Source organism: Lolium rigidum, chromosome 7 (assembly GCF_022539505.1).
Source record: "Lolium rigidum isolate FL_2022 chromosome 7, APGP_CSIRO_Lrig_0.1, whole genome shotgun sequence".
Lineage (NCBI taxonomy): Eukaryota > Viridiplantae > Streptophyta > Magnoliopsida > Poales > Poaceae > Lolium > Lolium rigidum.
In genome coordinates, this window is record NC_061514.1 from 72,069,697 (window position 1) to 72,081,120 (window position 11,424).

The window sequence follows — 11,424 nt, forward strand, 5'->3', positions numbered from 1 at the left end:
CGATAAATTTAACCGGGACTCGACAGAATGGTAAGACCTTAAGCGGCACTCGGCGGAGTTTACACCGAGATCCCGAGATCATGTCCGAGGACGTGATCTTGAAGTAGGTTTTGCGGATTACCACTAGAGCGGTTAACTAGTACCTGATCCGTCAGATGAACTAGCCCCAACTACCAGTATCCCTGTACAATATAGAAATTTATATGAAGAAATATAGAAAAGTTTAAAGTGTCAAATGAAAATAAACAGTGGAGATTTTCCCTGATTCTACGATTCAAGCAAAATCTCGTGGGCTACTGACATAGGCATCCCAAATGGGCTTGCCGGAAATAGTACCCGGGGTTTAATGAAGGCCCACTATCCGAAGAATAAGAAGATTCGGGAGCCCAAGATATATTAAAGAAAGTAGAGTTGTAATAGGAAGTGTTGTTTGTAATCTGGCGGGATGAGTTAGAAACCGTCCCGGACTCTGTAACTTGTACAAAACGAAACCCTCGGCTCCGCCTCTTATATAAAGGGGGAGTCGAGGGACGAGGAGATCATCGAATCATTGTTTACCAACCCTAGTTTTCGTAATCGTCGAGTACTTTTCGGCTGAAACCTTCGAGATCTACTTGCCCTCTACTTCTAACTAAACCCTAGCCTATAACCCGTAGGCATTGACAAGTTAATCCCTTGTCAGCCACCATTAGACTTAATATGGTTGCGGATCATGTCGTTCAGCCATCTCAGACCGCTTTCATGCATGGAAGAAATATCCTTGATAGAGTGGCGGTTTTACATGAGACGGCACATGAGATGCATACTAAGAAATTAAATGGGGTTATTCTGAAAGTAGACTTTGAAAAGGCTTATGACAAGGTCAAGTGGTCTTTCTTACAGCAGACGCTCAGGATGAAAGGTTTTTCTCCTGAATGGCGCGCTCTAATAAATGATTTCGTGTATGGAGGTAGTGTGGCGATCAGGGTTAATGATGACACTGGCCACTATTTCCAAACTCGAAAAGGGTTACGCCAAGGGGATCCGTTATCACCAATGTTATTCAACATTGTAGCGGATATGCTGACTATACTTATAGAGCGGTCCAAGTCTGATGGTTAGATTGAGGGTGTGATTCCACATCTGGTTGATGGTGGTTTATCTATCCTTCAATATGCCGACGATACAATTCTGTTTGTGGATCACGATCTCGAAAAAGCTCGCAACCTGAAAATAATTTTGGCGGATTTCGAGCAGTTGTCGGGATTAAAATCAACTTCCATAAAAGTGAATTGTTCTGTTTCGGTGAAGCCCAAAATGATACAGCTCTGTATGCTGAGTTGTTTAGTTGTGGGCAAGGCCAATTTCCCTATTCGCTATCTAGGTATTCCGATTCATTATCGGAGACTTACAATTGCTGAATGGAAAATAGTGGAAGAAAGATTACAAAAGCGCCTTAGTAGTTGGAAAGGTAAATTGTTGTCCCTAGGGGGAAGATTGATACTCATTATTTCGGTAATGACAAATATGGTATGTATATGTTATCTTTCTTCCTATTGCCGAAAGGAATTCTGCACAAACTCGATTATTATCGATCTAGATTCTTTTGGCAAGGGGACAACGAGAAAAAGAAATATCGACTGGTTAAATGGAGTATAGTTTGTAGTCCCAAAGATCAAGGCGGGCTTGGAGTTCATGACCTGGAGGTCAAGAATTCAGCTCGCTGGGTAAATGGCTTTTTAAGCTTCTACGAGAGGATGGGATTTGGCAAACTATTCTTAGGAGAAAATATATCGGTTCGAAGACGTTATCCCAAGTGGTTTGGAAACATGGGGATTCACACTTCTGGGCTGGTCTCATGGCGACAAAAAATATCTTTTTTCGTCATGGTACTTTCTCGATAAAGAATGGAGCACAGATACGGTTCTGGGGAGATGTTTGGTTAGACAATGCCCCCCTATGTGAACAATATCCTGCGTTGTATAGTATTGTTCGTCGCCAAGGTGATACCATTGCCACAAAGAATGGCTACCTCGCCACCGAATGTGATGTTCAGACGAGTTTTGCTAGGACAAAGGCTATTGGCATGGAATGCACTAATTCAAAGGTTGGGGGATATTAACTTATCACCTGAGCCGGATGAATTTAGGTGGAATTTACATGCAGATGGCTCTTTCTCAGTCAAATCTTTATACAGCGCCATTCTTCATTCTGATTTACCGGTTGATAATAATAAGAAAATTTGGAAGATGAAGATACCATTAAAAATTAAAAAATTTGGATGGTATCTTCGTCGAGGAGTTATTCTCACCAAAGACAATCTTGTTAAGCGGAATTGGCACGGAAGTACTCGATGTGTTTTTTGTCATCAGGATGAAACCATAAAACACCTCTTCTTCCAGTGCCAATTTGCGAGATCTATTTGGTCTATCATCCAAGTAGCATCTACCCTGTATCCTCCGACTAGTGTGGCCAATGTCTTTGGCAATTGGCTTCATGGTATAGATTCAAGGTTCAAGTTGCTTCTTAGGGTGGGGGCGCTAGCAGTTAACTGGGCGCTTTGGCTGAGTAGAAATGACAAGATTTTTAACGATAAAAATTGCTCTTTGTTGCAGGTCATCTACAGATGTACAGGTATTCTCCGTTTGTGGTTACCTCTTCAGCGCATGGAGAACCGAGACCTATTTACGGAGGCCTGTACACGATTTGAGGCTACGGCGAGGGATACTTTTTCCCTACATGGGTGGCAGCATAGTCTACAGATTGAAGCCCCACCCACACCTTAGGCGTTATATGATTCATCATTGCGATATGTATTTCGCCTAGCATTTTCGTTTGGTATCTTTTGGACTTAAGACTCATAAACGGTTGTGTGCATCCTGGTTATCCAGAGGCTGGATGTAATTGCTTCTCAAAAAGTAATAAAGCATCCTTTATCGGAAAAAATATCTTTTGTGCTGAGCAAAGTTTTATATGGTAGTACAGAGCAACTGAACTAACTAGAGAAATGCCAGGCTGAAAATGTTGTATGTGCTTACAATGGATTTGTCTGTTTTCTATTTGCTCGTTAGCCCTCCAATTTCACATCTTAGCCACTTCGCTGATACTACCAAATGACAGCTGCAGTCAAAGAATGCCTGGCTACATGGTAGTCTGGAGTGCAACCATAGCTGCTAACTGAGTACCTACTGCTAACTGACGAGCTTCTTTGCTCCGGGACGTCCAAAGCTGAATCAAATTAGATGAGCGCGGACCCATCACTGCAGAGGTTGCGGACGCCGTCGTCGACGGTGGCTAACCACCTCATCGAAGAGTTGCCGTCCACGAGCTGAACCACACCGGCTGCTAGCTCGACGCCGCCGGTGCCCATGCTCTCCGCCACATGCTCCTCTGCGCCTACGTTGCCAGGACCAACCTGAGATGTATTTTTTTGTTCGGATCAGATACGCTCCTCGCAGGTGATTACAGTTATGGCGTCGATGGGCAGCTGAACTAACCTCAAGAGGAACAAACAAACAGAATCTGTTCATTCCCACCCCCGCCGTCAAGTTCTTGCTGCTCATTGTCGCTGTGACCGTCGTATCCAACACTCACTTCATCCTCTGCTTCGTAACCTGAATCCCCAAGACCGATCTGAGAACAAATATGAAACCACCACTTGTGTATTTTTTACTCTGAATATGCTCTGAATCATCTTCTTTGGTGCTGCATTTTTTACTCCATGGTCCGGCGCCGGGGTCGCCGCATCCTCCGCTGCAACCACCACCTGTGCATCGATGGGCAGATGCGTCGCCGCAGCAGCTATCGCCGCCACAACCACCTCCGGTGCTGCATCGATGGCCGCAACCGTTGACGCTGCCGCGTCCTCCGCTGCCGCAAACGTCAACGCTGCCGCGTCCTCCGGTGGAGCCGCACCTGCCGCCGCATCCTCCGGTAGAGCTGCACCAGCCGCTGCATCCGCCCCCGCTGCCCCATCCTGCGGCAGAGCCGCACCGCCGTTGCCCCCGAATCCGGCGCCGCCGCCTCCGCCGCCGGTGCTGCTACGCAGGGTAGACTGCGACATGGTGCTGCTCCAGTTGAGAGACGATGGTGGACGAGAATGGAATCGGGAGGAGCAGCTGCTGCCGGCCGTGTCGGGTGAGAGGGGAGACGCAACAGCGGGATGGTGGAGTCAAATCCGTGTCTGGTGGCTTTCTGCTACTGTTTAAGGACCCATCATTTTTTTACAGAAAAGAGGGAAAAAGAGCAAAATAACTTCTCTCACCTAGCATCTTTGTCCGAATCTTGAAGCATCCAACGGCTCCGGTAACACCCACACCCATGCTTGGGTGTACAAATGTATTTCCGTTATCCAATTGCTACTATAAATTTACTCCATCTAACACACATATTCCCCCTCTCGCGTCCTAGCATACTAGTTTAATAGTTTAATCACAACTTGCATACATAAATGGGGTGATTATATGCATATATAAATATATCAGGCACATACCAAATTGCATCATTCACCACATGGAAATTATATAGATGTTCATATGGTTCCAAACATGAGTTCGTAGATAGAGAGAGGTTTTCCTATTTTGCAGAGTTATAACCCAAATAAAGGGGACTTGATGAAAATCACCGAATTCATTAAAATACATGGTGGGGACTCATGATATGATGCAAAAATATGAGAATTTAACGTAATAAACAATAATTTTTTTAGTAAGGTACACTTAAAAGCTCAAGTTTTTGGCAAGCGATTGTATCTCATGAGCTTGCTCAACAACAGGCTGCTCACCATCATCTTGTAGTCATAGTATTGCTCCATGACATACAACTTAGTACCAGTTGCCAGCGTCTGAGACCCCAAATTTGGCCTCGAGTGCATCCCACGCATCTTTGCTATGATGAAATGTCATGTATGGATCAACAACGTTGTATGCAAGAATACTAAAAAGAGTCTCCTTAAACATGGCATCGAAATACTAAAAGGAGTCTCCTCAAACATGGCATCGACTTTCTCGTAAGCTTTCTCCTAAGCGACAGAAAGCTCACCCTCAGGTTTGCCAAGAGTGGCGCTATAGCAGTTCAGGTTTCGAAACCAGATAACTGCTCTCGTGTGCCATCTCTTAAGTGTGAACCACCAAAGAGAGGCGGCCTTGTAGCAGCGGCAACGCCACTTGAATTTGTTTGTCTATAGTAAATTTTTTGGATTGATGAATATATAAGCAAATTACCATATAATTTAATCCAAACAAGTAAATGACATAACATGGTTGCATTAGCAGTAACGAAACTAATCATGCATACTAACAGAGTAGATAAACAAATAAAATCTAAACAAGCCAAATCTATTACGCATCTAGTCCAAACAGTAGAACTAGAAACTCTAGTAAGATTTAACAGAGTGAGTGAGTGAGTGTGAGAGAGAGAGAGAGAAAGGAGAGTCACATATGCGTTGCAACTTGAACAACAACATCGTTTGCGGCAGAAGCAACATCGTCGGTGTTATCTCCCATGTTGAGGTTTCCGACGAGCTCGTCGACGTCACATGATATTAATTCCTAAAAAGCAAAAAATACCACGACGCGTCGTGGCGAGGCGGGCAATGGAGGAGAAGGAGGAATGTGCGAGGGCTCTCTCTCTTTCTTCTCACTCACTTACAAGGACTAGAACAACACCCCTTATAAACCACTCCACATCTCTCTCAGTTAGCAATGTGGGACTAAACTTTAGTCCCACCCCTTGCCATATATGAATGGGCCAAAGATAATTTCGGAATTTCATACATACATTTCCGATGTATCAACATCCCCAAGCTTAATCTATACTCATGCTCGAGCATAAAGATGACAAAACATATGAACTTTAGGCCTCCTTTGATTTGAAGGATAGGAAAAACATAGGAATAGGAAAGGTATAGGATTGGAATGGCATATCTACTTGAATCCTATAGGAAGATGAAGTTTGTTTGATTGTAGCAAAGGAATTTTTCCATGAGGTATGGGCTAATGCTTTTTTCCTATAGGAATTACACTACAAAATTCCTATAGGAATTTTTCCTACAGGCTATGTTCCTGTGAATCAAACAACATGTATAGGAAATTTTCCCATAGGAACCAAATCTTACACAATTCCTATGCAAATCCTTTGAATCAAAGGAGCCCTTAGAGTTTATTGCCAATATATACAAACTTCAGCATGATCATTGCTACTACAAGTAAAATGTCTCATTGGAAAGTAAATAACAGTATGCAATCATCACATAAAGTAATAAATAACATGAATTTCATTAAGGTAAAAAATATAAAAGACCATGCACTACACTGCTCTATCAAAGTGCCATGGACGGTGGTGCATACTAGTGTGAAAGATGTGCATGTGTGAAATGAATTATTTCTAAGCTTGGTCTAAAAAAGATTTTTAAAAAAGCCTCTTTTGACTCAGAAAGAATAAGAAAGTCACTTCGCAGAGGAAGACAAGGATTATTATGTGTTAGAGCTTATTTGATTAAAATAGAAATAAATAATTTTTTTTTGCAAACAGAGCTTGGCTCTGGTGGTTAGGTCCCTTGTGGTGGAACCAGCCCACCCAAGTTCAAGTTCTAGACTTGACATGGGTGTTTGCATTTACCTGGATTTATTCCAGGATTTAACCGGCGCTATGCTTTCAGTGGTAGGTGACGTGCTCGTCAACAGCAAGGCGTCAGTGGTGACTTCGTCAACCTCAAGATATGCGGCTCAGTCCCTCGGAGGTGCTCATAGGGGTAGGGTGTGCGTGCGTGCGTTCATAGGGGTGTTTGTACGTGCGTGTTTGTGAGCGTCTGCGTTGTATTGTGTTCTCAAGAAAAAAAAAATTAGGAGATATATCCTTACGTCAAGGTTTATCGCAGCAAAGGAACTCACAGGGATCTTTGTGTGATTTGGGTTTGATGGGTGGCATGAGGACATGAGCTGCCTAGCCCAACAATCTGGGCCGGTTCTTCTTGTCACGCAAAGGGGGGGAATGTTTTTATTTTATTTTCTTGGCGTTGCAATTTTATTGCTCCAGAATCAGAACCCGAATATACCATATTCAAATTTGGTATCAAGAAAGACTGAATCGGACATAGCTGAAGGAATGGCCGATTCATCAATTCCTTCGCTGTTTGCAGATGTACATATTTTCACCAAGCGTCAGAGTGACTTTACAAATGATAACTGCTGACTTTTACAGAATAAGTACAGTTCTGCTAGGCCTCATGGAGGTTGGGAACTACTTACCGCGTTCTTTTGATGGCCTAGTTATGTGCAAGGCATTTCTTGACGCACCAGGTGCATGTCCCCTTTTAATTCCCTCTAATCCCCACCTAACATTCTTTCAGACAATATAAGCACACCGGCTCAAGCATAGAAGTTTTGGAAAGCTTCGCTCAGTTGTGCAGTCACACCGTGGCCATGGCGTTTCCTAAGCCATCTCTAGTGTTCTGTTCTGTTCTTACTTTCCTGAGCTTAAACTGCGGTGTATTTGCCAAGGTTTACATGGTGGTGATGGAGGATGACCCAGTTGTTTCATACAAGGCAAGCCGGAAGAATGAAATGTAGGTGCACTCCATGCCTGAAATTTTTTACTTGTTCTCTTTTCCAAATAACACATATTGATGTAATTTACATCCAGGAGAGGTGTGGAAGCTCAGAAGTACAAGGAAATGGCAACATCAAAGCATGATGTCTTCCTGGAATCATTTCTCCCTATAGGGTCTTACAAGAAACTATACAGTTATACTCACCTGCTTAATGGTTTTGCTGTTCATGCAAAATCTGAAAAGGTACACTTCTCTAGTCTGTAGAGTGTACGACATGCATGGTTTTTTCCTGCACTTGCAGCCACTATCGAATGATAGATAGAACATGCTGAACAAACCATTATTCTCTTGCCTGCCTTAGTAGTATTTCCAGGACTAGAAATATCCTTTAAGTGTACATACAACAAGGAAATTCAGTATTTGCAGTAAGATAAAATAGTAGGAAAAATTCAAGGACGTTTTCTTATCGTCTAAATTATCAGGAGTCATTTAGCAGAAAAGCCAGAGAATCTGCTCCTATTTGTCTTCTCAGCAATTAGCAGTCGTTAAGCTGCTCCATTTTTCTATCATTCTGTGTTCCTTCAAAGATGAATACATAAGGGTTGCATGGAGATGGTCAACGGAGAATCGAATTCATATAGCTGTCAAAGATAATCACAGCAATCCTTATTTCTTAACCGATTTTCTTGAAACTTATTAGGTTTATCTGTTTGCAAGTTATACTTTCTGCTTATCTGAATTTCGTAATAGGAATAGTTCAGTTGTCTCTATTGAGGTTAAAAACTGGTTAATTCTCTTTTTTTTGTTATCTGTGCAACAGGCAGCTAGAATTCTTAGTGGAGCAAAAGGAGTTAGACTAATTCAAGAAGACATCAAAATGGCCAAGATGACCACATATACTCCAAAATACATTGGAGCCAGTGGGGTATGGCCACAGCTTGGTGGTGCTGAGAATTCTGGTGATGGAATAGTCATTGCCATGATTGATACTGGCATTGACCCCAAAAACCCAAGCTTTGGCAGCTTCTCAGACCAAGCAAAGTCACCACCGCCCAATTTCAAAGGAATGTGCCGATCTGGTGATAGATTCCCTCCGGAATCATGCAATGGTAAGATAGTGGGAGCTAGATGGTTCGCACGTGCTGGTCAAGCAACTGGAGAATTCAATGCTACACTTCACTACGCATCACCTTATGACCCTGATGGCCATGGCAGGTGCGTGCTGTTTAGCTTCTACCTACGATTTCAAGTTTTTTTAAAATCTCAGAAGAGCTACCTAGTAATCCTAAGAATGTCTGCACAGCCACACGGCGTCGACCGCAGCTGGAAATTTCCATACATCAGTGATTTCCAGAGGTTACAACTTTGGATATGCAAGCGGCATGGCTCCGGGAGCTCGGTGAGACATCAATCCATGTCCTATTATTCAGACGACGGAAGTAAATCAAAGAGGAAAATCAAACAGTTCTTATGTAAATCTTACCTTGTGTCTCATTTTCTGATTGCAATTGCAGGCTTGCAATCTACAAAGCTGCATATCCTTTTGGTGGATACATGTCAGATGTGATAGCTGCAGTCGACCAGGTTCGCCGATCATATTGTTTGCAGAAAGCTTCTACATTTAATTAGTATGCTAAACTCCCTGTACCTGTGACTTGTTTGTAGGCCGTAGAAGATGGTGTTGATGTTATAAGTCTTTCCATGGCACCTACTTCGGTTTCATCTGGTCCTGCATCTTTCCTCAACTTGCTTGAGACACAGCTGCTCCTTGCCACCAAGGCTGGAGTCTCAGTTATTCAGGCAGCTGGCAACGGAGGCCCTGATGTCAGCTCAATAGTTTCATTCAGCCCATGGATAACAAGTGTCGCGGCTTCGACAACAGACCGGAAGTATAACAAATCAATCATCACTGGAAGTGGGCTGGCCCTCTCTTGCGGCGGCCTTTCCCGTAATTCATTCCAACCTAACTCTGCAGACTAATTCTAGATTTTTCTGTTCTTGTGGTATCAAATTTAATTTGTTAATAATGTTGCACAGAATAAGTTATCTGCCCTAGCTTATGCAGTGCATTTTACAGTTACTAGTATCATAGTATGTATCTGTTTCAGATGTTCCCTTGATTATGCTTAATTTTGTTTCCACTAACTTGCTTTTTTTTTCTGTCCAGCACCAACACCAGGCGAAACAATGTACCCACTAGCATTGGCTGACGATGTGAGCATCGCCAATACGACTGACGGGTCTAACGGTTGCCAAGATCCAAAGGTCTTCATAAGATCTCTTGTTCAGGGGAAGGTGATTATTTGCATGATCGTTTCATCAAACTACTATCAGTTGGACACCTTCGCCGGCATGATAGATACGATTCAGAAAATCGGAGCTGCCGGAGTGGTCATCACTGATCGTTATACGGGTGACATCGACTATGACTACCAGCCCATATTCCCTACAACGCTACCCTCGGCTATGGTTCTGAACGGAGTAGACATGATGGTGAGTGCAGGCACATATTTGTGGATCAAATAGTTCGCTAATTCTTTTCGAGAATGAGAAGTTTCTGAGTCCTAATTCAGTTACAGCAGCTAGTGCTTTGCAAAATTATTACAGTACTGTATTTTGCTTTAATTCATACTATTGTAAGATCGTGCTTTCACTTTCCAGTAACTCTGAATGTCTTGGATGCAGAACCTGATGGAGTACTATGGCAACAACACGGCTCGAGACAACGACGGAGGCGTCATCACGTTCGGAGCGACCGTCCGGATTCTGGAGGGACGGCGTGCGAGCTACAGCGGGGAGCGGCCCGAGGTCGCCGACTACTCGTCGAGGGGACCCAACATCGAGAACGCGGCAATGGAGCTGGCGGACGTTCTGAAACCGAACGTCATGGCGCCGGGCCACCACATCTGGGGAGCGTGGAGCCCGACGAGCAACGCACTGCCAGAGATCCAGGGCGAGAATTTCGCCATTCTTTCCGGCACGAGCATGTCCACCCCTCACGTCGCCGGGGTGGTGGCGTTGATCAAGCAGCGGCACCCCAGGTGGAGCCCCGCCATGATCATGTCGGCGATCATGACGACGGCCGACGTGACGGACCGGTCCGGGAGGCCGCTGATGGCGCGGCGGGACGTGGGCGCCATGGTGGCGGCGACGCCGTTCGACATGGGGGCCGGCGCCATCAACGTGGCGCGCGCGCTGGACCCGGGACTGGTGCTCGACGTCACGTACAGGGAGTACCTGCAGTTCCTGTGCGCGGTGCCCGGCGTGGACGATGCCGCGGTGCGGCGGGCCGTGGGGGCGTCCTGCCCGTCGACGCGGGCGCGGTGGTGCACGGACCTGAACACGCCGAGCGTGACGGTGGCGAGCCTGGTGGGGTCGAGGCGGGTGGAGCGGAGGGTGTACAGCGTGGGCGGCGAGAACGAGACGTACATGGCGTACGTGCGCGCTCCCGACGGCGTGGCGGTGCGCGTGTCGCCCGACGAGTTCACCATCGCCCCCGGCGAGGCGGCGGTACTGCGGATCGTGCTCAACACCACCGCGCCCGGGAACGCCTTCAGCTTCGGCGAGGTGGTGCTCAGGGGCGACAAGAAGCACAGCGTCAGGATCCCCCTCGCCGTCTACCCCGCCGCCGTGCTGAGTCCATGAACACGCATGTGTACCGGATGTATACGTACGTACTTACATATGGGTATGTGTACGGAGTAGTCCGAACTGTATGACGGTCGTTCACACGTGCACTGTATACTTGAGGAACCGAGAAAGAATACTGTATACAGAAGTAACAGAGAAGGGGAACTTCAGGCTGTACTTCCCCCAAGTCTCAGCTCGATATGAACTTCGGTTGACTTGGTTCCTCTTTCTACGGTACTTTCGTGGAGTGGAGATTTCTGCTTCCC

At 45.3% G+C, this 11,424-nt stretch overlaps 1 protein-coding gene across 1 annotated transcript; it reads left to right on the forward strand.

Moving 5' to 3' along the window:
• The first annotated feature begins 7,400 nt into the window (after positions 1-7,400).
• On the forward strand, positions 7,401-11,173 carry LOC124671757 (subtilisin-like protease SBT2.5). The gene is made up of 8 exons (XM_047208091.1): positions 7,401-7,543; positions 7,621-7,771; positions 8,349-8,743; positions 9,043-9,112; positions 9,194-9,476; positions 9,696-9,823; positions 9,863-10,021; positions 10,214-11,173. The coding sequence occupies exons 1-8, from the start codon at positions 7,401-7,403 to the stop codon at positions 11,171-11,173; spliced, it is 2,289 nt and encodes a 762-aa protein (XP_047064047.1).
• The last annotated feature ends 251 nt before the right edge of the window (positions 11,174-11,424 follow it).

Coding starts and splice junctions, on each gene's coding strand:
- LOC124671757 (XM_047208091.1), top strand. CDS start 7,401: ATGGCGTTTCCTAAGCCATCTCTAGTGTTCTGTTCTGTTCTTACTTTC. Junction 7,772..8,348: donor TTCATGCAAAATCTGAAAAG/GTACACTTCTCT, acceptor TCTGTGCAACAG/GCAGCTAGAATTCTTAGTGG. Junction 9,824..9,862: donor GATCTCTTGTTCAGGGGAAG/GTGATTATTTGC, acceptor AACTACTATCAG/TTGGACACCTTCGCCGGCAT.